The 25,969-nt window shown below is 31.1% G+C and overlaps 1 protein-coding gene across 1 annotated transcript in view; it reads left to right on the top strand.

Moving 5' to 3' along the window:
• Positions 1–25,969, top strand: part of LOC117338897 (cilia- and flagella-associated protein 43-like) — a 40,876-nt gene that overhangs the window by 181 nt on the left and 14,726 nt on the right. Inside the window, exons 2-27 of the mRNA XM_033900262.1 lie at positions 816–1,066; positions 1,433–1,526; positions 1,847–2,014; positions 2,363–2,621; positions 2,789–2,918; positions 3,493–3,525; positions 6,068–6,153; positions 6,658–6,789; positions 7,333–7,446; positions 8,181–8,261; positions 8,810–8,958; positions 9,246–9,349; positions 10,028–10,171; positions 12,024–12,205; positions 12,494–12,637; positions 15,588–15,715; positions 16,346–16,520; positions 16,868–16,972; positions 17,416–17,493; positions 17,917–18,042; positions 18,575–18,679; positions 18,940–19,056; positions 20,009–20,116; positions 22,940–23,012; positions 23,543–23,554; positions 25,920–25,949. Of these exons, the coding sequence (XP_033756153.1) occupies positions 816–1,066; positions 1,433–1,526; positions 1,847–2,014; positions 2,363–2,621; positions 2,789–2,918; positions 3,493–3,525; positions 6,068–6,153; positions 6,658–6,789; positions 7,333–7,446; positions 8,181–8,261; positions 8,810–8,958; positions 9,246–9,349; positions 10,028–10,171; positions 12,024–12,205; positions 12,494–12,637; positions 15,588–15,715; positions 16,346–16,520; positions 16,868–16,972; positions 17,416–17,493; positions 17,917–18,042; positions 18,575–18,679; positions 18,940–19,056; positions 20,009–20,116; positions 22,940–23,012; positions 23,543–23,554; positions 25,920–25,949 (3,128 nt within the window). The remainder of the gene's footprint in view (positions 1–815; positions 1,067–1,432; positions 1,527–1,846; positions 2,015–2,362; positions 2,622–2,788; positions 2,919–3,492; positions 3,526–6,067; positions 6,154–6,657; positions 6,790–7,332; positions 7,447–8,180; positions 8,262–8,809; positions 8,959–9,245; positions 9,350–10,027; positions 10,172–12,023; positions 12,206–12,493; positions 12,638–15,587; positions 15,716–16,345; positions 16,521–16,867; positions 16,973–17,415; positions 17,494–17,916; positions 18,043–18,574; positions 18,680–18,939; positions 19,057–20,008; positions 20,117–22,939; positions 23,013–23,542; positions 23,555–25,919; positions 25,950–25,969) is intronic.

The raw sequence follows: 25,969 nt of genomic DNA, 5'->3' as shown, positions 1-25,969 counted from the left end.
TGGTGTATTTTATGGGATAATATGACCGACAGAGCCATAAGCAGGTGGCCGTACTCAGCCGCTTGTTTACAATCAATCAGGGAAACGGAAACCTTTCCCTTTTCCATTTAAGATGAAAGAACCTTGTTAAATATAGTTGATGTTCATTAAAATACCATCTTCGAAAACAGCACACTTAATTCTCTAAGGGGTAGTTTGAACTTTGACTCCACATGCCTACAATTACTGTGTACTCTACACCTACACTACAGTACAGTGTGTGCTGAATACAAACGACAGACATTTAAAGGAGTTGTATAACCGACTATAAACCATTTTCATCAAGAAAAATATAGCAAGCATGCTTAAGGCATTGAGAGATATTGTATGTGTACATAAAAAGACAGCACACAAACTATTGAAATAGAAAATAATATGTATACAGTTTATCAATCAGAAGTTACCAAAGAGACAGTTTACTTTATTGGTGAACAGATTTCATATTTTTGTAGTATATTTATTGTAAAGAAATTGTATCAATATAATAGAGAAGAGTAGTGAAAAAATATGCACCCATACTGGGGTTTAAACTAGTAATCTCATGATTTCCAACTTGTAGAGTCTACATGATACTGCATGCTAGCTGGTTCTATGGGAAATTCCATTGAGCCGAATCATGCTTTCTGCTCAGTAAATACTTTCATTACTTAGCTTAGTATCAAATAGGAACCTCTAGTTAACTAGCATAAAGAGCTGACGAAGATTTTTTTTTACATTGAGTTGGTTGAAAGCAACTTATACTGTGCCATGATCCATTTATCTCATTTTCTTTCCAGTTGGGCCCAAGGCTATTCTGGGGCACCTGCAGTTTATGTGGACAAAGATGTTCTTTGTTATTTGTGTGGAAGCAATGTGAAGTTTGTTGCTGAAGATGGAGCAGAGACTGTATTCAATTTCAAGGGAAATGGAGTGGGACCTTTTGCAGTTCATCCTAATGCTAAATGCTTTGCTGTTGCTGAAAAATGCATTGATCCAAAAATATTTGTCTTTGTCTACCCAACCTTTCGTCAGCTGGGAGTTATTGAAGGTAAACTTTAAACAAGTAGCAGTTGAATTTTCTTCTTTTTTTTTTCTTTTCTTTAAGTATCAGAAATATGTGTTCCTGGACTTGTCACATCTGTTGCATAAACATTAGAAACTTCTTGAAGGTTTTACCATTTATAAGGAATAAAATACAGTCTTGAAATCATGATATGTGTACATATTGCATTGGAGATAATGTTTTGTTTTGGGGTTTAGTTTGTTGTTGTTTTTTTATAGAAAAGGAACAGAAAATTTTGGACAGATATTCCAATATTATTTTTATTAAAGTTAAGATTTGTTTCATTATCAAAAGTCAGTTATCTGTTTTCCAATTACATACAGTAGTTGATTTTGAATTTTTTATTTACAGGTGGTACCAAACTTGAGTACAACAACATTCTGTTTTCTACCAGTGAATATTTGGCCACTGTTTCTGGAGTCCCAGATTTTGAGTTGACTTTCTGGTACGAATTTGAATTATTAATTTTTTAATGTGGTTGCAATACATGGATTGAAAATATAAATTTGTCATTCGTAATAACCAATACATTGTATAATGAACTGATATTGTTTTTTTAAATGCAATGAATTATAAAATTTGATGGTTTTTTTAAAGATTTAACTTAGCTTACTGATACAGAAGGCAGTATGTGTCACATTTATATTTAACAGTCTGCCTTTACTTTTGAGTATTTAAAACAAAACTGACAAGTTGTAAACTTGATCTAACCTGATGAAACAATTATGTACATGTTGATATAAAATTTTATTATTGTTAATTAAGGAAATACACCACTGGAACTAAATTGACATCCGTACAAGTGTCCAACTCCCCAGTAAGGTGTATTCAGTTTAATCCTGGGAACTGGCGTCAGATCTGCATTGGAACTGAGAAAGAACTGACAGTTTGGCAAATGGAACAGAGTAATGATGCCTATATGCTGCAACCCCAGTAAGTTCCGTTAATTATCATAAAAATAAATATCAATGAGGTAGATGAGACTTAAAAACTATGTTAACTTCAATCATTTTATGACTTTTATGAGACACACTAGATTTTCTTTTTATAAATAATTTTTTAATGTCTATACATGATATATGATAACATATTACAGGTGATTAAAAATGAAAGATACAGCAAATTATAAATACATCTTTGTAAGTTTTTATCACATATATTACAAGATACAAGTAGCTTAGATATTTGATGTCACATATATATCAACCAGAAAACCATTAGTGCTGTAGCAACAATCTTTTACTACAATTGATCATTGAAATATATTACACTAAATTACAGGAAGGTAAAGTTGCCTCATGAGGACTCATCCTGGTGGGAAGAAGAGAAGGAAAAGGATCAGAGTCAATCACGCGCATCAACACGCATGAGTCGATACACTGTGGAGGTCCCTAAGGCAGCCATTGCAGGTCTGGTGGGAGACATGGATGACCATCTGGAGGATATTCAGGACAGGTCACCGCGTGTGGTACCCTCATCCACGGCCTGGACCACATCTGGAGATATATATGTTGGATGTAGAGGAGGACATCTTTTAAAGGTACAGCATGTTAATGTTGAACTTTTTATGGTGAATCTCAATTTCTTTTTTTGTTATCCCAACATGCGATGAAATTATGCCCTCTTAATGAAGTTGAAGAGGGGTAATAGCATTCTGTTTACATTTTGTGATGACTCTAGCATTTTTAAATGATTTAATACTTTCAGGTTGATGGGGAGACATTTAAAGCCAGAGTGGTCTACCATCCTCCTCCTAGGGCTGAGACGCCACTCTCCAGGGCCACCAGTGCAGCAAGTGCCAGCAGAGGTCCATCTATGGCCGACCTTGGTCAGACAAGTAAGTTACCATATATTCATGTACAGGGGAAATAAAGTGTAAGTTTTTTGGATAACTTAAATTGCCATCATATTGTTTGCCCCTGATATATCTTTCTGTAAAAGGTCATATTATGTGCAATGCCACTTTTATTAGAACAAATATGGTTATGAGAGAACTCTAGAGTTTTTAAGAAAATGGATAAGAATTTCCTATAAAAAAAACATATTTTGAGTTTTTCCATGAGATTTTTCAGCAAGACCATGGGTAAAAGCCCTAAATCTTGCCCCAGGGTGATCCTAGCAGATGGGCAGTGGACTCACCTGGGCCTCCCCATTTTTTATGATCTCTTTCGTATAATTTTCCTTCAAAAATTGAGATTTCTAGTGCTAGTCAGTCCCTACATCCTTTTCTCATTTGGAGAGAAATCTTCCAATTGCCCAGTAAGTGTTGATATGTCATATTACATGATACATTCTTACACAGAACAGTTGTGATATGTCATGTATCTTAGCTTCAGTAGTAAGTAATGAAAAAATACCTATTATTGATATAAATTTATTTTATATGTAATGAATTTAAATTGCACTACTAGGAGCGAAGAAAAGTGTTCGCATGGGTACCAATGGTAAGACTTCATACATAGCGGCTTGTCGTGTATATTTTTCGACTTTCTCGTCAGTAGTATGATTATAAGTGTGAATATTATTGGTATATAGTGTATTTGTGTGCAGTAGACATGATATTAACAAAACACTTTGTTAATTTGGGTGTGAAAAAGGATTGTGAACTTAATGATAATCTAGATATGAAATTAGACAAAAATTTAAATCAGAAATAAATGAAATATGAAAAAAAGATAAAGAGAAAAATACAAAATCAAGAAAAATTGAAATTAAAAGAAAATGACAAATCAAGAAAAAATGAAATTTGAAAATTTTTATTTAAATAGCTAATAAATTTAATATTAAGCTTTTAGGGAATCTTTTAATTTGTTAAGATTGATAGATTTTTATAGGTTTTATGAAAAAAATGTCAATGGAGACATCTAAAGATTAATGAAGCCAAAAAGCCTGAATGTTGGGTGTCCATGATGCAGGTTGATATCTATAAATTGTTATACAGTTGATATACTAAGAGTTATTAAACTTTTCAATGTGATTATCAAAATATAAATCAAAATGTTCATCTTCAACTTGTTTATTTACACCTTAGTGATTAGATATGTTGTGATTATTTAATTAAAAATTGTTCTAACAGAAATAAATTGTGTAAAAATCTGAAAACAATGAACATTGAAATGATCCAATTGAATCAAATTGATTAATTCTAAAAGTTTTTTTGGGATGGATACAATTACAATTATTGGATTGTGTTTCAGTGCCTATAATGCTTTGTTGTTATTGAATATGGAAAATAACTTGTATGCTTTGTTTTATGTATAATCAAATGTGTGCCGAGGTATATAGAATTAGAGCAATACCTGAACAATATCTCCATATTGCTGATGGAGAAATACATTGTGACCTGTTTCTTGTAGTGGACACAGGTATTTTGTGTGTTTTACGAATTAAAGTCAAACTTTGCTAAACATAGACAAAAATGGGACTGAATTAAGATTAAATAGTATTCAAATTATGCATAATTTTATTTCAATGAATTATTGATGATTTATAATGTAAATTGGTCCCAATCTACCAAATGTAAGATTTTAGAAATAAAAATCTTAGAGATCATAATTTAACACCACCATTGGGTTAACAAAGTTTGACTTGAGGTTGATTTTTCAGGGTGGTAATTTGTAGCTGTATTTCATTTTCACACTAGAACACTGAACTTGTTATAATTAGATGTAGGTGTTTAGTGAAAACAATTACAGAGAAATATTTGTAAAACAGCTAGAAAGATTTTTTTTTTTCGCAAATGCTATAGGAGAAAGAATCCTGTTTAGATGATAGTTTATTCATAAGAATGTATGAAATTCTGAAGAAATTAATCTGTAAATGATGTAGAATCAGTTTTCAAAGTAGAAAGCCCTACAAAAATGATAAAGTTTGAAATTAAAATGATTTATCGCTGAAAAAATAATTATTGATTCCTCCATTCACTTTCAGTAAGTTGTTAATTCATAATCAACATTTGTTTGGCTTTCAAACAATTTGAGGTCTTTTTTGTTGTTATAATGACTTTCATATTTCATATAATTAGTGAAGCTGCTAAACATAAATTTTGAGATAAATACCTATTGACTCTTGAGCTGCTAGACTTAAATGTTGTTTACTAATTAATGCAAATATCCACAGTTGATTGAACTACAGTAACCCTACACTTATAGTGTAGTGTAGTGTTAGCCTAGTGCAATGTGCAATCAATCGTGGGTATCTGATGATGTCAGTATTAAATTTAGTGTTTATGAAATGTTTGTGATTGTTTTGTTCATTTGGGATTCACCAACCAAGGTGAAAGGTAAAAACATATGCAACATTTTGATGAAAATGATATCTGCTGTAACATATTCAGTATGAATGAATATCCAGGGACATATTTTGTGGTCTATTCGAAGTCCCTTGTATATGCCACCATAAAGTTCCATTTGAAAAGTAGGTTAAATACACTTTAAATTATTAAATTGTTAAAAAAAATAATTGACCAATTGTAACACTTTTAAAAGGAAAAAGATACCATTTTTAACTCTAGGTTAAATTATTAAATGTTAAAGGGAGATAACTCTGGACATGTATAACAGCATTGCATGCTATTTTTTCTCAATGAAAATTATGTATCAGTAAAATATTGCATGCAAGCTTAATTGGTTTTTTATTTCTGTAAGTAAATTAAGTGGTATTTTAAAAAAGTTAGCCTGCATGATATTTTTCATTTTTTTTTAATTCTTAAATTTTGCCTCAATGAATATGTTTGAAATATATTTGGTCATTTTTAGAAGCTCTGTAAAGTACCTGATTCTATGAAATATAAATCTATATAAATCTTTTTAGTTTAAAATACAATGTATAAGTAGTGATGGCTTATTTTTCAAAATATTACTGTATCATTTGTATGTAGAATAACCCCACTTAAAATGAAATAGAAAATGGCTTTTGAATATTATCCTAGATACTATTTGAAAGTAATGTAAAAGTTTTTTAACAAATCGTCTCATTACGTTGCAGTGACAGATGATTTGAGCTCGATGATGCTCGAGGGAAGTTTGGATTGTATTGGACTTCATCAAAAGGGACTTTATGCTGCAGGAGAGGTATGATGGGTGATTCTTTTAAACTTTAAAATTATTGAACTCTTCCTGAAATATACTTGGGGTCCTAAGAAAGGTAAATGTTTGCTCTGTACTCACCTGTTATAGAAGCTGTCCTTATCTAATTTAACTCATAAACAATAGAGGGATGTATAAAACAAAATGATAATAAGATGTTTTTATTAGGAGAATATTTTCTTATTTTTAATTTGTTGAATTCATTACTGCATTTAACTGAAAGCAAGTCTCCCCCCACAAATAAGCCCCCTCCTTCTTTTTTTTTATGCAAGAGGAGGGGGCTTATCTGAGGATAAATGCAGAATCATGGAAATAAAACATAGCATTATCTTTTAACCATGACTTGATCAAAAATGCACTAACCCTTATTTTGGATAAAAATATAGAATCAGTCACAGTAGGTTAAAACTACATTTCCGTAAAAGTAAATTTACAAAATAAAAATTTTATACAGTTAATTAAAAAAGTATATGCTTATTTCCCATACAGGATGGCGTTTTGAGACTGATAAATCTGAAATCTGATGAATTTCAAGTTGTTGAGCAGAGCCGTGTTGGTTTCCCGATCTCTTCACTGGCATTTTCACACAGTTACCGCCATGTCGCACTGGGCTCAACAAAGGTACAAAGTGCAAACTGTATAAGTATGCTAATAAGATGGAAAAATACAAGTTACAATGACTACCAGTTACATAATTTATTTGTATTGCAGAAAGTATACACACCTATACTGATTGTCACAAAAAGGGCAAAGTACATATGTATATGTTTTTGTACTATCAAATTTAATGATTAAATCAAACGGATGAAAATAATAACAGCAACTTGAAAAGGATGACCTGTAAAACTGAAAGTTAGTGTAAAGCACAATATGATAGAAAAGTTTGGAATGCAGTAATTGTTTATTCAAATTATTAAAGTTTAATAGATGAAAAAGCTCAGACTTTTGGAGGATGTTATAGAGTGAAGAATGTTAACTTCTTGAATTATAAAAATACACAATAGCCTATTGTTGTTTTCAGTTTATCATAATTATTCTTTGTCTTATATGTAACATGTTAAAGGTATCCTAGAGATTATAGAGAACAATTGTTTATATTGCATTGTTATGTGATGATTATAATATAAATTGTTGATTTACTGGAGTATGTCCTCGTTTCCACAGGGATCCCTGTTTCTATATGAGGCTGGGGCACCTGAGTCCATGAGGCAACTGAAGAATATCCACTATGGAAATTACATGGGCATGAGCTGTATGTCCGGCAACGAATATATTGCTGTGAGTACTGGTTGATGCAGAAATTATTTACAGTATTCCATTACTGTGACCAATAAGTATAAAACTTTTAAAATATGTTTTATAAAAAGAATTTTTAGTTGAAATGACAAGAAACATTTAGAACTCTTTTATTAGAAGATGCATATAATTGTCCTAAGATGGCATACAACCTTAAATGTTGTAATCCACTGATCATTCTAATCAGTTTTCTAAATTTCCTTTTCATGACCTGCTTTAAAAAGGATGAACATATTCCTATAACATGTTATAGATATACATGTACTTATATTGTCAACATTTTACAGGAAAACTGTGAATTGTTTCTTGATAGTGCCTCAGCTTAACAATTAACTTTCTTTTGTAAATTTTATTTAATTTTTGCTTTATACCCTGATACAAAGAATAGGAACTAATTCCAGTTTTCAGAATATATAAGACCTAGATTAGAAACATTCCAAGTGCTATTTAGAGGGGAAATTCTGGGACAAACATTACCAATATATAGACAGGGATTTAAAGTAGAGACAGGTTATGTAACACTAATAAAACTGCCCTAAAGTGTAGCAGGACTGGACTAGACTGAATCCAGGTGGCCAATGGTAAAAGCATTGGTCTAGAGTTCCGAGGTCCCAGGTTCGAGTCCCAGTCTGGTTGATACATTTTACCTCTCCTGTTACAATAGAAATACTAAAGCATAATATGGAGAATTGTATTTACTATTTTCTTTGTTTCAGTCTGTGCGTGAAGATGGCGAAGTCCAGTTATGGTCGATTGATAAAGGCTTCCTCCAATCATCCGTCTCCATTGGATTTCAGGTACAGACCATGAATATATCTTTAAATTATACCCTCTGCAACAACATTACAGGGGATATACCATATGGAAACAGGCTGACTATCCATTGGTCCATCTGTCTGTCTGTCAGGATTTTGTCAGGTCAATTCCTCCTACATTTTTGTCAAAACTTTGTGTAATCACCCCACACTTGAGCTGAAGTTTTGGATTTGACTATCTTATTTCACTGTCTAATTTTGTGGCAGTTAATGAGTTATGTCCCTTTTCCTATGCTTTCATCCCAGCTCATGTAGTAAGCAAACATGTACCCGTATGTACACTGAAGCTGTCTCCACCAATGCTTACTTTGTATGTGTCTCAAGTCTGTCACATCCCATAATGTCCCATTCCATTCCGAATCAGTGACACTTATCTTGAGAACCTCCACCCTAGAGTAAAATGTAGCATTCAATTTTGGAGAGGGCTTTTTGTCATCAACTTTAAGTCTGTTATTTTAAAGTTTTAAAATATAAAGAGGGTCGAAATTGTGGATAAATATGATAATATGATTAATGTCTTTTAACTTCAGGCACAGTGTATAGCATGTAGCCCAATGGTGAGGGTTGCTGCTGTAGGAGCTGGGAATGGATTCATTTACTTCCTTGACTTCACAGACATCGAGCAACCTCGTGTGGTCTCCTCTGTCAGATTATTTGAAATGCCGATAACACATCTTGTGTGAGTATACAACAGGACATCTCATAGAATGAATTTTGAATAATTTTGTTGATTTTAAAGTGATTTATTTATCTTTGTTATTCATTTTTTTTTTTTTTTTTCTTATAACATTTTATTACAAGCTGATAAAATAGAGTTTCACATATCCTCAAGAAGAATTACATGTTATTGGTTTTAATATTTAAAACCAACCTGTCTGTCCTTCCAAATAATTATTTTAGTGCACAGATACAATCAATGTATTACACTTTTTAGTTTTGATGCATAATTATTGTATTTTCTGACAGATTTGAGAACATTGGTCGTTATTTACTGGCTGGTTCAGATGATGGAAATGTCTTCATCCTTGACGGCAGACCTTCCAAGAATTTTACTCCGATTGGGTTCACATGTAAGTCATATATTCTTATATCATTAATGTTTCTGGCCAAACTTTCATTAACTAAGGAAAGTCCTCATCGCTCAGCTTAAACTTATCCCATAGGAAAAAAAAAACATCACAGAATTAAAGGAAAGTTCCTAGTTTTTAGATCTTAGTTCAGGAACTTTCCTTAATCCAATAATCCCTGCCTTTCGACAGATTTCCTTAAGTTGGGGAATTAGGAAACTGGGGTCTGATACAATTTTATAGTTGAAATCCAATGTGATTTCATTATTTTTTTATTCATTTCAAAAATAACTTGATATTAATATAATTATTTCTGTTTAAATTTTGTCAAAAGATGTATTCATATAGTTTCAACATTGATTAAATTCAATTGGAATTTTACAGTATGTTTTTTAAAATGCAATTGTATTTGCAGTATAAGTTTGGTCCCAGTTTCTTCAATAATTTACTATTAAAATGAATGGTTGCAGACAATTAATACTGCTAAAAAGATTTTTTTTTTTAAAGTGACTCTGTGTAACTTTATGAATTGGTACCCCTTACTCAGAAGCAAGACTTTTTCCCAAGGGAAATATTTTCCTTCTCATTCACTTAGCAATCACGAATTGCAGTAGGTCTATATATTGTGACTTTTTCTTTAAGAATCTTTTATTTCAATTCATGATGTTTATTTTTCAACAGCCATTGTCGGAGAAATCCAGTCTATCTCAACTATTACAGAAAAGGATGTGCTTAAAGTCGCAGTGACAGCCAATAACTCAGGAAACAAGCGAAATGGCGCTACAAATATGATATCCTTTGAACTCTCAGATGAAGTGGTTGGCGGTGAGTGTCATTTATTAAATCACTTATAACAATGGCTGTATAAGAATTACATTTCTTTTTGGAACTTATGAAAAACTCTCTGTGATCTCATTCTATTATTACTTCACTGATGTGAACTCTGAAATCCAGATTTTGGACCAGTATTAACCTGAACTTCTGAAAGTGTTTTGTCTTAGTCAGTTGAATGTTTTACCAAACATTTACTTTTGTTTATCATGTAATGAACTTAAATGACCTTGAACTTGTCACTCAATAGAAAAGTCAAGTTTTAAGGCATTTGACATGGGGTCATTGTCTGCAGAAGGTATGTATAGTTGTCAGGAAAAGGACCACCTGTAAAACAGGAGAACAAAACAAACACTAATATTGGTTTTGGTGATTCCACAGTGGAAGTGTGTAGGGTTTTGGTGTCCACGGTGGAAGAGTGTAGGGTTTTGGAGATTCCACGGTGGAAGTGTGTAGGGTTTTGGATCTTTTCTAATTCTTAAGTGATGATTTGGTGGTGTGATAAGAAACATTATGTTTTTTATAAATCAATGGCAATTATTTTCATTTAATCTTCATTTCATTATTAATCATATGTGGAAATGTTGTAGGTTTCATTGCTTTTATCATATAACTGGCCTGTTTACATGTAATACGGCTATCATAAATATCATACAACATGGGTAGTAACTCTGTTGTGACAATATATTTTATAACATACCATGATTGTCTCTATAGGAAAACCCATACAGTCCTAAGTCAAAATTTGCCTACTTACCGTATATAGAAATTGATTTGGAATTTTTACTTATATTCTCATAAATACAAGTTTTGTGATAAACAGAGCTGACTCGTGGCATTGTCTTATGGAATTTATTGAAAGAGTTCAATAACTAATTAATTCAAAATAACATGACATAGCAAATTATTGAACTTATTTAATATATTTCAAAAACATAGCCACTCATTTAAGATCCTTGATTAAGACCAAAACGGTAAAAATATTTTCAAATTATAAAATGTGACATTATGTTTGTGTTGTGGTTGAATTTGATTTAAACAATGATTTGAACTATTTCATGAAACATTCAAAATATATTCCAGGATAGATAAAACAAATGAACTAGTTTCATTGCATTCATCAGAGTCATTGTCTTAGAAAATTGTAATATAAGAGGTTCACAACCATAAGCTAGTATACACGTGGAATTAAATTGTTGAGACTGCAATTCATTCTTAATTTTGAAAAGTTTAATGAAGTTTTATGTGTATTTTTGTTCTGTATTATAATGATGGCTGTAATTTTTCTTTTAATATGATTGAGAAATGTATTGTATTTAACAATTAATTTGTCACTTAATTTGGCTAATATTAATATTGTGTCAAGAAGATTGATGTGACATCAGAAATAAAATAACACATATAAATTTAAACAGTCACACCCACACCTGATACCAAATAGGCTATTCTTGGTATCAGAAGTGGGAATAATAGGTGACAGGGTATAAAAAAATCTTTATAAAGCATCCAAAACAAGTATGTTTTGTTTCCTAAGAAAAAACAATGCAGAAAAAACAATGGGATATATGCAGGCTCAGATTAAAAGGAACATGTAAATGGTTTTTTTCTTTTTCTTTTTGTTTTATTTATTCATTTACTTTTGGTTTTTTCATTTTTTTTTTTTTAAATATTACCACAATCTGAGTCAAAGTAATTGGTTTGTCACTGAATTGTATGAAAAACATTCAAATATAGCAAAAAAGGTAGGTATAACAATGAAATTAAGAAGAAAAAAAAATGACAGGAAAAAAAAGAAATACAAACAATTGTGAAGTTTCATTCTGTTTTTTTTTTCTTTGGATTTCAGATTTGAAGAAGAACGTAAACAGTTTGAAATATGACTTCAAGGATGCCTCCATCAAGAAACTTTCAATGACTTTCTCCACACCAAGTTATGGAGCAGCCATCGGTGAGAATCAAACTGTATACACCATGGCACAGAATTCCCGCCGAATCCACCAGCTTAGTCTCCCTGCCGAAACACCCGATGTAAGTATTCTTCTTTGTTGTTTCTGTATTCAAGATTTTGTATTTCAAGCAGTAAGTTGTTGAAAAAGTTCAAAGAGAAATTGGATAAAAAATTCCACAATATGTGTTACATTAGATTACATTAGTAGAATGACAAAGCATGTTCAGTAGTAGAGGGTTCCAAGCAGTGCAATAAAGGAAAAAAAAAAAACTTAAATTGTCGTAAATATACTAAATTCGTTAAGGAAAGTTTCCCTTAAAAACTTGTAAAATGTGACCATTTAAAATGTGTATTATTTGCTTCACTAGGGTAAACCTGTGGCAGTTTTACCTGAGGCTGAATTCCAGGGTCACCAGCTTCCAGGGGGTAAACTACAGTTGTCTCCCCATGGTAAATGGCTTGCCACCTGTGGCTCTGACGGCTCTGTCATGATCAGGGCAACTTCAACCATGGTAAGTATGGTCCCTAAATTCAACATTTTAGGTAGCAGTGTACAGTAAAAATGCCAAATTCTGAAAAATATGGCACATGCTTTAGATATGTAAACATTGCCAGTTAACCTTACATATAACCTCTTATAAAGTATATATATTTGAAGTCTGTACAACATTTGCAAGTTTAATAGAGCTCTGAAGGATAAGTAAACTGATATTTTCTGTGATTTTTAGAGCTGTGAATACCATGGTAACAGCTTAAAAAATTCTCAAAAATTGCAAAATATTATGATATTTGACCCAAAATGGCACAATTCTCTACACAATTTTTTTTCTGAAACCTATTTAAAATTAAATATCTCTATCCCAAAGACAGAATTAATCTTGTTTGGACATATGTTGTAAATTAAGTTTTTCCGCTATCTTACCTTTTCTGTGGGCTTCCATTTTGCGCTGTAGGCCAAACTAAATTTCCTGTGTAAACACACGTTCGGAAAATCCGGATATTTAAAATCCGGAACCAATTTATTGATTTTTGTTTTAATAAATGTGAAGCCTGTATGTACTACTTCATACTGGATATACCAATTATAGTGTACATTTATTTTTTCATTTTTTATACATATCATAATACAGGAGTTATTTGCTTAACAAAAAAATTGCCCATGGCCAGGCTGTCTTACTGTGGTGTGCTACCTTATACATCACTTTTGTTAATTCTAATTTTACTAAAAACCCCATGAATGTCTAGAATATGTTCCGACGAACAAAATGACATATCGGGTTACTGTGTATCTTTAATAGTCACCGAGTATTGCTGATTTCCCTGAGAGGTGTATTTTGACAACTTTTTCTCCCAATCCAGTAATAAGGGGAGGTAATTTTAAAGATGAAAACTCCCATAATTCTGTATATCTCTTGAATAAAGTTGTGTTTTGAGTTGAATGTGGTACTTTGAGTCTCTGTGCATGTAATCAAGCAAAAAATACTATACAACTATCAAATTTAGCCTTGTAATATGACGTCATAGTTACCATGACGTCATCAGTAACTATGACGTCATCAGATGGTATCTATGACGTCATAAATACTCAATGGTGTCATAATAAATAACCAAATTCCTTTCCAAACCTCAGCTTAGCAACACATGCAATATTCTAACTGATAAATCATGACATGACATCCAAGATTTCAAAATGTCATGCCTATGACATCACAGTCATCTGTTTCCACCCCGGTAATTCAGATATGTACCAATGATCATATGAAAGTGTCCGCTGATCCCATTTTATGCGGAAAATGCTATTTTTTCTGCTTTACCGAAGGAAGTGACAATAATTGACAATATTGTATCAACCGTACACTCCATCAATTGAAATTACATGCTTACCATTGATAAATAAATTGAAAATAATGGTTTCACCAAATATTTCAAAAAATAACACTTACTGTAATAGTTTCCATGGATACGGGGTAATAAATCAGGTAAAACAAACCAGAATTCAGTCTATATGGTTTGTTAGATACCCAATAAGTTATTTTGGGTTTGTTATAAAACATAGAATATCTTTTCAATTTACACTGACTCATTAACATTATGCTTAATTAACCCACCCTTAAAATGGGTAAATATGCGAGTTACCTCCCTTGATTCCTCTAATATGACAAGCCTGATAATAAACAAGTTTTAAATTGTTTTTATGCATTTTTGAGCAATAATGAACTAAAATGAAGCTTAATCAAGCATAATTAAGCACAATTTCCAAAAAATAACATTTTTCAGCCCTTATAAGGTAGCAGTGTACAGTAAAAATGCCAAATTCTGAAAAATATGGCACATGCTTTAGATATGTAAACATTGCCAGTTAACCTTACATATAACCTCTTATAAAGTATATATATTTGAAGTCTGTACAACATTTGCAAGTTTAATAGAGCTCTGAAGGATAAGTAAACTGATATTTTCTGTGATTTTTAGAGCTGTGAATACCATGGTAACAGCTTAAAAAATTCTCAAAAATTGCAAAATATTATGATATTTGACCCAAAATGGCACAATTCTCTACACAATTTTTTTTCTGAAACCTATTTAAAATTAAATATCTCTATCCCAAAGACAGAATTAATCTTGTTTGGACATATGTTGTAAATTAAGTTTTTCCGCTATCTTACCTTTTCTGTGGGCTTCCATTTTGCGCTGTAGGCCAAACTAAATTTCCTGTGTAAACACACGTTCGGAAAATCCGGATATTTAAAATCCGGAACCAATTTATTGATTTTTGTTTTAATAAATGTGAAGCCTGTATGTACTACTTCATACTGGATATACCAATTATAGTGTACATTTATTTTTTCATTTTTTATACATATCATAATACAGGAGTTATTTGCTTAACAAAAAAATTGCCCATGGCCAGGCTGTCTTACTGTGGTGTGCTACCTTAGAGACATGGATGTCGATCATTAGATTTCACCATTAATCACTGAGTTGCAGGATTTTGCAACATTACAGTCATGCCCAATTACAAAAAAGATAAGAATTAATTGTTAGCCTAATTTTTTTTTTGCAAAATAAGAGAGAGGAGAAGTAATATGTTTTTAAAATTGTGAGAAAATAAACTTTATTGTAAATGACAATACACTGTACATGCAAAGTTGACTACATGTCATAATGTTGCTACAGATATTGCTAAAAAATTGGATGTATCAAATATGGTATATTACTGTTGCTGAGTACTTTAATTAAAAACAGACCAATGGCATGTCTGTAGTCTCTTAACACAGGTAGACTCTTAACACAGGTGGTCTCTTAACACAGGTGGTCTCTTAACACAGGTGGACTCTTAACATAGGTGGTCTCTTAATAAAGTTGGTTTCTAAAAGAAGTATGTCAAGCAAATTTGACTATACAATTTTTAACTAGTTGATGTTTATTTATTTATTTATTTATTTATTTTTGCTTTTTCAGGACCGATTTATTTCAATCACTCCACATGATTTCCACAACCGCGGAGTGAATGTGATTGCATTTTCGGAGGATGGTCAGAATATTTTTACAACCGGCTTTGACGGAATTCTCACTTGTTTCAGTTGGGCGTGAGTATTTTTTATTTCTTAATTGCCAAATTACAATTCTTTATCTAGTAAGAAAAGGACAACTAAAAGATACAAAAAAATATGATGTTTTATGATGTATAATATGATGTATGAGTTTCAAAATATGAGAACAAATTCAAAGTAAAAAAGAAACTTTGTTAATCTTTACACAAACAATACTACACAGTTGGATATCTTAATGGGTGGTTTGATTTCCTAATATCATAGCAAGAAAATATACCCCAAGGAAAATATTGTACTAACAAATGAATAGATAAGTATCAACTGTAGAATGTTCACAAGGTGTGGTCCAACTGGGGCAACCGAAAATAGTTGCCTCATGAAAATTAACAACATTGAAGTATACATATCAACAGCTGTCGATATATATATGAGACAATGTGTTATAATGGTAGGCCAGTTGTCCCTCAGGCAAGTGAATGAAAACTTATTTATCAAATTCGTCACATTGTATAATATCTGATATCCATTTTGGTGTACTAGTGGATAATAAAATTTAATAAAACATATTTTATAGATATTCTATAAAGTAGAATTTAAGTACATGAAAACTTCAGTTAAATGTGCCAAGAACATTTGCTTTATACAATTTTTTTTTTTGTGTTCTAGATTCACCTCGACTGGAATAGGGAAGGCTAAGTCGGCAATGGAGGCATCCAGAGCCAGAAAAACCAAAATGATGACCATCCAGAAAGATGAGGAAGAGGCTCTCGGAAACATGACTGACTGGGTGCCGTCTGTTGGGTCACGACCTACATCGACCACTGCAGATAAAGAGGATAAGGTAAAGCAGGTTCCGAAATTGTTACAATTAAATCATTCTTTTTAAAAAAAATTATGGGATTTTTCTTATTTTCAGTTTAAGAATTTTCAAAACCAATTAAAGATTCAAAATGGCTTACAGTAAATTTCCTCTAGAATTCAATTAAATGTGAATTCTTCTAATTATTTAAAAAAGTTTTTTCATGCATTGAAATCTTCCAAAACACTACTTGTCCAAGTTACGATTTTGAAAATGTAGCAAAGTTATAGATATTGCCCGTTTTCAAAGATATACTTATATTGGTGGTAGAAATCAAATTCCTGTAAATAAAATTTCTAATTTTGAAAGTTGACACATTTTTCAATCAGATTGCATTAGCTATGCAGTCAGCGAGAGAGGCGGATGAAATTTACACCACACCCACACCAGTGCCACCTTCGGATGCTACGTGGCTCAATGTCCAGTCAATAGAGGTATAAATTAATTTTGCTCATAAAAATTCATTGAAATATTTAACAATTAAATGCTTGTTAGATTGTGTTCATTAATGGGCCTTTACCATGGACATAGATATCTCAACCCTTGTGTAAGAGTTTGACTGACCAGCATGAGGCTTGCCTCATTCTGGCCAGCCAAACTATTACACTCTTGTTGAGAAAAAATATTCCTATCAAAGGAACAGGCACAGATAAGTTCAAAGGAAATTGAAAATGTGAAAATACCAACACACATTTCAATTTGAATCAAGATGTTTTTACTATAAACTTCAATTTTTCAAATAAGAATTTACTTGTATGTTAAAATGGAAACTTGCTTAACAAAGATAATTTTTTTCTCCATTTTTAATAGTTCAGTTGCAAATCAAACTATTCATAATGTATATTTTATCAAAAAGTTTCTTTTGACTCTTTGACAGAACTTGAAAAAGGAGGACAACCAGTTTGCAGATGTTAAGAAGGAGCTTCGAGGACAGATTCGAGAGATGAGGCGAACAGTAAAGATTTTTTTTTAAATTTTTTTTATGAACTCTTTAGAAATTTAAGTACAAAATGTATTTTGCAGATATCATGAGGTCAAACAAACAAACTTTCATTTTTATTTCAACCGTCAAAAGCCTGGAATATAAATAATCATTGTTTTAATTTTGAAAACTATATAGAAACTTTACATTTAGCATTCAAAATTTTTAAATGAATAAAGCTTTTCATATCTATTTCTTTTAAATTTTTTACCGACTTTGGATGATATTCGTGCAAGTAATTTTGTTGCTAGATATTAAATTTCTATTTCCTGTAAATTATATTAAATTATTTAGAATTGTACTGTTTTCAGCACAGGTGTGTTACAATGTATATAAACATGTACTTTCTCCGTGAAATATTTTATTCTAATGCCAGTCCTTTTTTTTTAATTTTAGATTCAAGGCATGTTGAAACAGAATGAGGCTCTTCCAGACATTGAGAAACTTGGTCGCCATGAATTTGACCTTGATATTGAAGAACAGAACAAACTGCAGCAAGAAGCTGATGGAGAAGTTCAAAGAGTAAATGTCTTTTTTTAAAGGAGCCTCATTTTGTGTAGTAATTAAATAGGATCATTTTAAAACAATCAACTGTTGTGTATTTTTTATATAATTATATAATAAAGTTACATATTTTACGCTATTACTGAACCACCATCCCAAAGTTTGAGTTCTTCCTTTTATCTAGTAATCTAACATGAATAATTTATTATTTACATCCCTAGGAAATTCCATTGTGTTCCACCTCTATTTTGTATGTAATTAAGTTTTGGTCTGATAAGAGATCATTTCGATGATGTTTAATTAGATAAATTTCTATGCTGTAGGTGCTATTTTATATAATGTACATGTATATATGCTGTTGGAAGTGAACATAGCAGCTTTAATTGTATTCATAATTCTCCTGTGGCTCAGAAAGAAAAATACTACTACTCATTAAATTGAATATATTAGTCTATATAGGTTAAAATGAATGTTACAATTTATTGGGCGAGACACTATATTAAATGATCTCCCTTTGATCATGCTGATTTTAAATTTTATATTTTCTTAGGTGGAGGAAGAGATTGAATTTGACAATTTAGCAAAGATTTATCTGAGGGAGATGATCAAGAAGGAATGCTGGGATGAAATGAAGGTCAAAGGTCGATCTATCCAGGTAAGGAATTGATAATAATCTATTAATGTTTGTTATCCTTGCCACAACAATTAATTTCCTTTGTTATTTACAAACATTAACTTTTTGGTAATACTTTGAAGAAAAATAAAAAACACAGACACACAGTCTATACAGAAAAAATAGGGAAAAATTTGCGAACGAATTAAGAAAATTAAAGTTTCAAGGAAGGATAATTTCATCCATTTTTTCCCCAAAAAGCATTCAAACTGTAACCACAAAACTTTCTGTATGTATTTCAGGCTTTCCGTTCCACTCTGGAAGTGAGTAACTTTCCGATGAGAGAGCGACCCCTAGAGATGGAGAGACTTCTTCAGACCATCACAGTCCGTCGACAAATCGAGGTGGCCGAATTAGCTGTAAGTATACTTCATTTATAAACGCGCTGACAAATCGATGTAGCCGAATTAGCTGTAAGTATACTTCATTTATAAACGCACTGACAAATTGAGGTGGCCGAATTAGCTGTAAGTATACTTCATTTATAAACGCGCTGACAAATCGAGGTAGTCGAATTGGCTGTAAGTATACTTCATTTATAAACACGCTAACAAATCGAGGTGGCCGAATTAGCTGTAAGTATACTTCATGTATAAACGCGCTGACAAATCGAGGTAGTCGAATTGGCTGTAAGTATACTTCATTTATAAATGCGCTGACAAATTGAGGTAGCCGAATTGGCTGTAAGTATACTTCATTTATAAACCAGCTGGTCGTGGCCTTCATTGAAAAGATGTAAAGTTGATTGAAATATCAACATATCAATTTGGACTTATTTTTAGTTAATTATCTCATTTAACTTAAAGGATGAAATTGTTTTTACTTGGAAATAAAAAATGAAACGTATAATTTTGAAGCAAAAATATTACTGATTCAAAAAATTGTATAGAGTACAATTACAATATAATTATGCTACCACATTACAGTAGTATTCTGCATATTGTCCATGAAATTATGATAAGAAATTGAATTTTAATGTTTTTCATGACACAGTGGAAAAGTAATGATATTTTGTTGAGGTGTACCCATAAACTGAATAGTCATGATTTCTATTGTTTTACCCATGAAATAATAACATGATTATATTTCATGTGACCTCTTCATTACACACCTTTAATTTCTTCCAATACATGTATACTTGTCATCATTTTCTCTGTCTGACAGGCTATGTACAATAAAATCTGATAACATCTTTTTTCAGGTTATCAGATTTTCATGGTCTTAAGTAATTAATTCCTTTAAAGCATACGGGAAGGAAGGCATTTATTTTTATATTTCAAACGTTTTATAATCTATACCTTTTAATTTTAGGCTAGAAAAGCAGAGATTGAAATGCCGCAGAAAACCAACTGGAACAACAACAGCGGTAAGTCCTATGTTGTTATTAAAACAAAGTATGATCGTGTATGGAAAATGAAAGTAGAAGATAGTACATTTTATATTTTAATCTTGAAAAAAAAAGTTTGTATCAAATTTCTGGAGGATCTGTTAATCATTACAGTGAAATGCAGTTGATTTTAAATTAAGTTTTAAATCTACCCTGTATCTCTTTCACATGCATTGTATATAGATTTGGCTACTGCTACTTGGCTTTACATAACAAGCATGTTATCATTATATTGATTGTGGAAATATTATTATAAAACGATGCTACAACTTTAGTGACACCTCAATAAAATTGGTATTCATAAGTGTTTTTTAAAACTCAAAAACACAAGTCTATATTTCTATAGAGCTTGTAGTGATGATCCAATATTTGCCTTGATTTTGTATTGTATAGAAATATACAATATAGAATATGCATGCAAGTGAAAAATAGGAGAAGAAATAAATGTATCATATGGGAAGGGTTTGATATCTACTTGAAGTTAAAATTGATTTTGTCAAATTTAAAAAAAACCTTGAAGACCCAATTTTAAATCATAATATTTCTTCAGTCATAAGCTGGGCAAAAAACTTCTCTTTAATTTAATGTTAGATGAACTAATTACTTAATAATTTGAATGTGCAAATCAAAAAGTCATAGAATCCAACCTGACATGATAAATCCTACTAAAATGTTTGGATAAGGTAAAACCTGAAATCTCTTGGATTGGATAGTGGATCCTTTAACTTAGTACAAATGTATACTTATAAAGAAACTGTGCGGCAGATTTAAGATTACTTTGAGCACTAAAGAGAATTAATTGGAAGCTTTGCTTCACATATGCTTCATACTAATTATTGCACTACATATAACTGTGCATCGTATGTAAACTTTGTGAATTGGAACAAGGGGAAGTAACTCTGAATATTCATATTAGTACACCATGAAGCTATGTACCAGTATATGTAGTTTCAATATCATATTTATACAGCCTATCTATTTTGCCTGTACATTTTAATGTACAAATGTAACTTTTTGTATCTGGTAAAAGGGGCAGAATTTGCCATGAACATGCTAGGAATTAACTCCCTTGGTGACTAAACTAAAGACTAGCTGTCTTGATTTTGTCAGACAACTTTATATTTTACACATGTGTTTGAACAGTTTTCACTTTTTGCCAATTTTCAGTGATTTTACAATATAAAAAAAACAACATTTTTCTGGAAGATGTAAATTTCAAGAAATTTGTCATGAAATTAAGAACTGTCAAAACAAATGTTGTTTATAATAACCCAAAAGAGGTGCTAAATATCAATCATGTCTTAATTGGGAACACTTTTGCCAAATACAAAGTTGATGTCGTGCAATATATCGAGACTGTTCCCAACCTGTTTAATATCTATAATGTCAGTGTTACCTCATTGTATATATTTTACTTGTGTAGCTATTACTAAGTATGATACATCAGCAGATGTATGGTAATGTAAGTAACTGCAAACATGGCATCATGATTATTTGGGTCATCTCAAAACCCTTTTTGAATGGTCTATGTGAAGGGCCATCTCAAAAAAAAAAATTTTTTCAATTTTGATCAAAATTCAATCAATGCTAATTTCAATAGTGATTATAATGTCACTAAAGATTGATTGAATTTGGATTATCAATTGAAAGTTTTTGCATGTGCTTTGACCATCATGATGCCATTTTTATTACAAGCATGATTGTTAATATATTCAATTTCTTGTATACTGTACTTTATCTTCACAATTTTTTAAAGTAATTTACATAACTGTTTTTTATTGTTATATCATGGCTTACTGCACTAGTATCAACGAAAGATGCTTGTCAGAAAAAATTGAAACAGAACTATTCTCTTCCATCTGTTAGTTTTGATACTGATAAAAAGCAGACTGGTTTGATTTTAGCTAAATAAGCCATGGTTATGACTCATTCTAGTTCTATGTTTAAGAAAAAATAAATATTTTATTTCTAATCGTTACTTTTACTGTATATGTTCACTGTTATTATTCACATATTTTAATATGTTTACAGAATTAAGATTGTTTTCATATACAAATCAACAATATTCACCTTTCTCTATCACCAAGTACATTTTACTAACACATTGTAATTTTCAATAAATGTTCACATCAAAACAAAAAAACCTAACTTAAAAACTTTTTCATTTTTCTACCAATTAAGTTTTTGTTCATACATATATTTATTCACATTAAAAAGTTTTTGTAAGTTTTTACAAATTTTGAGAGATGTTCACATGTTTTTGATATGTTTAAAGACTCTTTATATTCATTTGTTCCCATAGTTTAAGAAAATTGTATATGGATGTGGTCAACCAAAGAATTTCTGTGAAGTTAAAATTTATATTGATAAAACTTATTTTTAGCTAAATAACGAAATATTTCCTACTGTTCCGACATATTTCACTATTTTATGTCAGCATTGAAAATAATTCAGTAATTTTTTTTTTTCTGGCAATCAAGTTAAATAGAAATTTCTGAACTCATACAGATTAAATTGTCTTAAATTTGCCGGAATCCAATGTTCTTTACTTAAGTCACTTGAATCTAATATAGGAAAGAACGAAGTTTTATTGCTTTTTTTTTTTGACATTTGAACTTGGAGCAGTAGAATATTGTATTGGTCAAATTACTGACATGTTTACAGCGGCTATATATGTAAAAACATTTACTCATATCTTTACATGATGATTAAATTCCACATATATGTCAGGTCAAGACAGCAAAAAACATTTTATATACAAGGACAGATTTCTATATAAGAACACAGGTGATTGTTAAAGCTCATGGTTGTGGTTTCTTTTGGTCTGAAGTCATAGTTGTTTGGTATTTACACAGGAAGATGATGCGGGTGAAAATGACGATGTTGATGAAGATGGCAAAGAGAAACCCTCTACCACTGGCAGTTTGGGTAAGTCAAAGGCGGAGCTTGTGTTGGAGGCGGAGTCTATAGAAATAGACCACACCCTCCACAACTCATTAGCATATTCGGTGTACAGTGGAATTCTATTGTACTTGTCGTAACATTTTTGCTGTAAAACATTGTTAGTGTTGTTTGCCGTAAATTTGATTTTCTGCACATATTAATCTATAATTAGCACAACCACATTCTGTATAGTAACCACACAATCCTTATTAAGACATGTAATTAACTTGTGGTGTGCATTTCCCATGATGTCTAAAATGTATGAGATTTTTGTAGTTGATTTTTGTGTGTTGTTGAATTGGTTGATGAATGTAGATAAATGTTGTGATGTTGAGTTTTTAGTGGTAACTTGTGTGGTGCTTTAATATTTTTGTACAATTGTTTAATTTGCTTTAGTGGTTTCTCGCTCCATCCTTTTAGTACAGAAATACCTTATTCGTCACAACTGTCCCTGACACGATTTGAAATTCATACATATTTTGTTCACTTGTGTTGTTTTTATGTCAATATTTCAGGAAATACTCTGGGTAAGTAAATTAATATACAATCGCTAAAATACATTTTAATAGATATATTTAACCATAGTAGCTGACCAGAAAATATCTTTACATCTCCCAGATAGAAATTACATGTGTAACATCACTGTAATCAGTTAATAGTAAAAGCTAGCCCCATTTCATCAAGCCTCCTTCACTGAAGGAAATTCCTATAACTAAATTTTCCATAAAAATATTTACATGTAAATAAATTCTTTTTCATCTAAAATTTTCATAATTGGATTTAAGGAAACATCGTAGTTAAGAAACTTTCTTTAAATTCTGTAAAGTTTTCTTATGGACAATTTGAAGTTAAGGAATTCCCTTTAGTAAAGAAATATTGACGAAACTATTGGGCATGTGGCCAGCTATGATTTTAATTATTATCCGATGGTCCAATCTTCATTTTCTTCTAAAGATGAAGATTAAAAGGTAAAATGGGGGTACGTATCTGATTGGTTCCTCCCTGTTATTCTTCAGTGTGGGAACTAATTGTAAAAGTAAAACAACTTATTTTCCCTTTGTCTGAGTATAGGTCAATTATCAGCATCAAATAGATGAAAACAAAAATACATGTATACATTTATTTTGATTTATGTTACATATTTTGTTTTTCTCATTTTGTTTTACTATTTGTACATTCTCTTTCAAATTTCAATCTTATCTGATGAGTTTTTTCTATCAGCTTTTTTATCACTGACAATGAAAGCATGCCTACCAGGTACCAGGTGCTTTCCTTCCCCTTTTTGATTTCACTGGGAATTCTTTCTTTCTCTTTCTAATAAAATAAAGAATCTTCTTTGAGTTTGAATCATTTTTTATGTACATATTGATCTTTACATTTGAAAACTGCATTTGTTTGTCAGTGGTGCATGTAACTTATTGCTTGATAACATTTTTATCTATCAATCCCAGCTGAAATGTGTTACATTTCCTGCATGCAAATATAATCATTGAAGTTGGTCAATGTTATGTCCTGCAAAGAGATGTGTACGCATCCTTTCCATCTGACCATCTCTCTGTCAAAATATTGTTTCTGCATGGCAACTTTTTAAAGTCAGCATTCAACTTCCTTCAATCTGTGCCATGTTGCTTTACTATATCCTACCAGTGAGGCCAAATTTTGTCATTTTTATTAGTTTCATGACTTTATTTTCAGGAATTTTTTTTTTTAAAATTCAGGAGGAAAACTGTTTTTCTTTAAAAAAAAAAGGGGGGGGGGGGGGGGGGGGATCAGATTTATTTTGAAGACTTTAGCAAGTCTGTAATTTTTCTTTTTCTAAATTGAAGTGATAGTTTTCCCAAATGATAACAAATAGGTATCTGTGAAGTACTATACTATTTCCTATATCAGTGATATTTGAGATTGATGCTCCACTATACAGCAGCTGTATGATTGTATGTGTATTTTGTTTTTATCTTCATTTCAGCTGTAGACAGAAATGTTCAGTATTTAATATTTCAGAATTACACATTATGTTACACAGCATATGACTGATGGGCCGTAAAACAATAATAATGATAAAACATCATGGCTTTTATAGACAGATTAGTGATAATAAGACAAATTTAGTTTAAAAAATTACAATAATCAAAGAAGAAAAAAAATTTGCATAATATAATGAGTCTGTCACTTAATTTTAAATTCCTGATAATGTAACAGCTGTTAATATCACATGTTAATGGAATATAAACATATTATGTAAAAATGTGATAACATCATATTCCTGTTAATGTAACACCTGTTAATATCACATGTTAATGGAATATAAACATATTATGTAAAAATGTGATAACATCATATTCCTGTTAATGTAACACCTGTTAATATCACATGTTAATGGAATATAAACATATTATCTAAAAATGTGATAACATCATATTCCTGTTAATGTAACACCTGATAATATCATGTTTATAGTGTAATTCAATACCAATGATATTCAATCCCTGCTAATATAAATCCGATCACATTATGTTATCTATACATATTATGTACATGGATGATACAGTGATATTCCTGTTAATGTAACTCCTGATAATAGCATGTTATAGTTAATGTTTTACCATTAAGTTCCTGTTGATTCAATACCTGTTAATGTCAGATGTTAATGTATCATACATGTTATTACAACTACAAACACATCACCATTTATTTCCCAGACATAAACTTGTAAAATTTGGCATTTTTAATGCAATGAAATTTCTTAAAGATATAAATAATTTTAGAAGAATACATGCTCACTGAAATGTTTCTGGATCTAAGGATGATGCACATAATGTAGGTTGTCTGCATTGATGTAAAACTTCAATTGTCTTCAATGTAATAATTTGTCTTACAAATTCTTTGTTTAAGAATATGATCAAGGGCAACCAATAAGTTTGGGTAAATTTAGTCTGTTTTGA

This window comes from Pecten maximus, chromosome 12, assembly GCF_902652985.1.
Source record: "Pecten maximus chromosome 12, xPecMax1.1, whole genome shotgun sequence".
In the NCBI taxonomy this organism is placed as follows: Eukaryota; Metazoa; Mollusca; class Bivalvia; order Pectinida; family Pectinidae; genus Pecten; species Pecten maximus.
The sequence above is the reverse complement of the archived record's forward strand: the minus strand, read 5'-3'. Positions and strand labels throughout refer to the sequence as shown.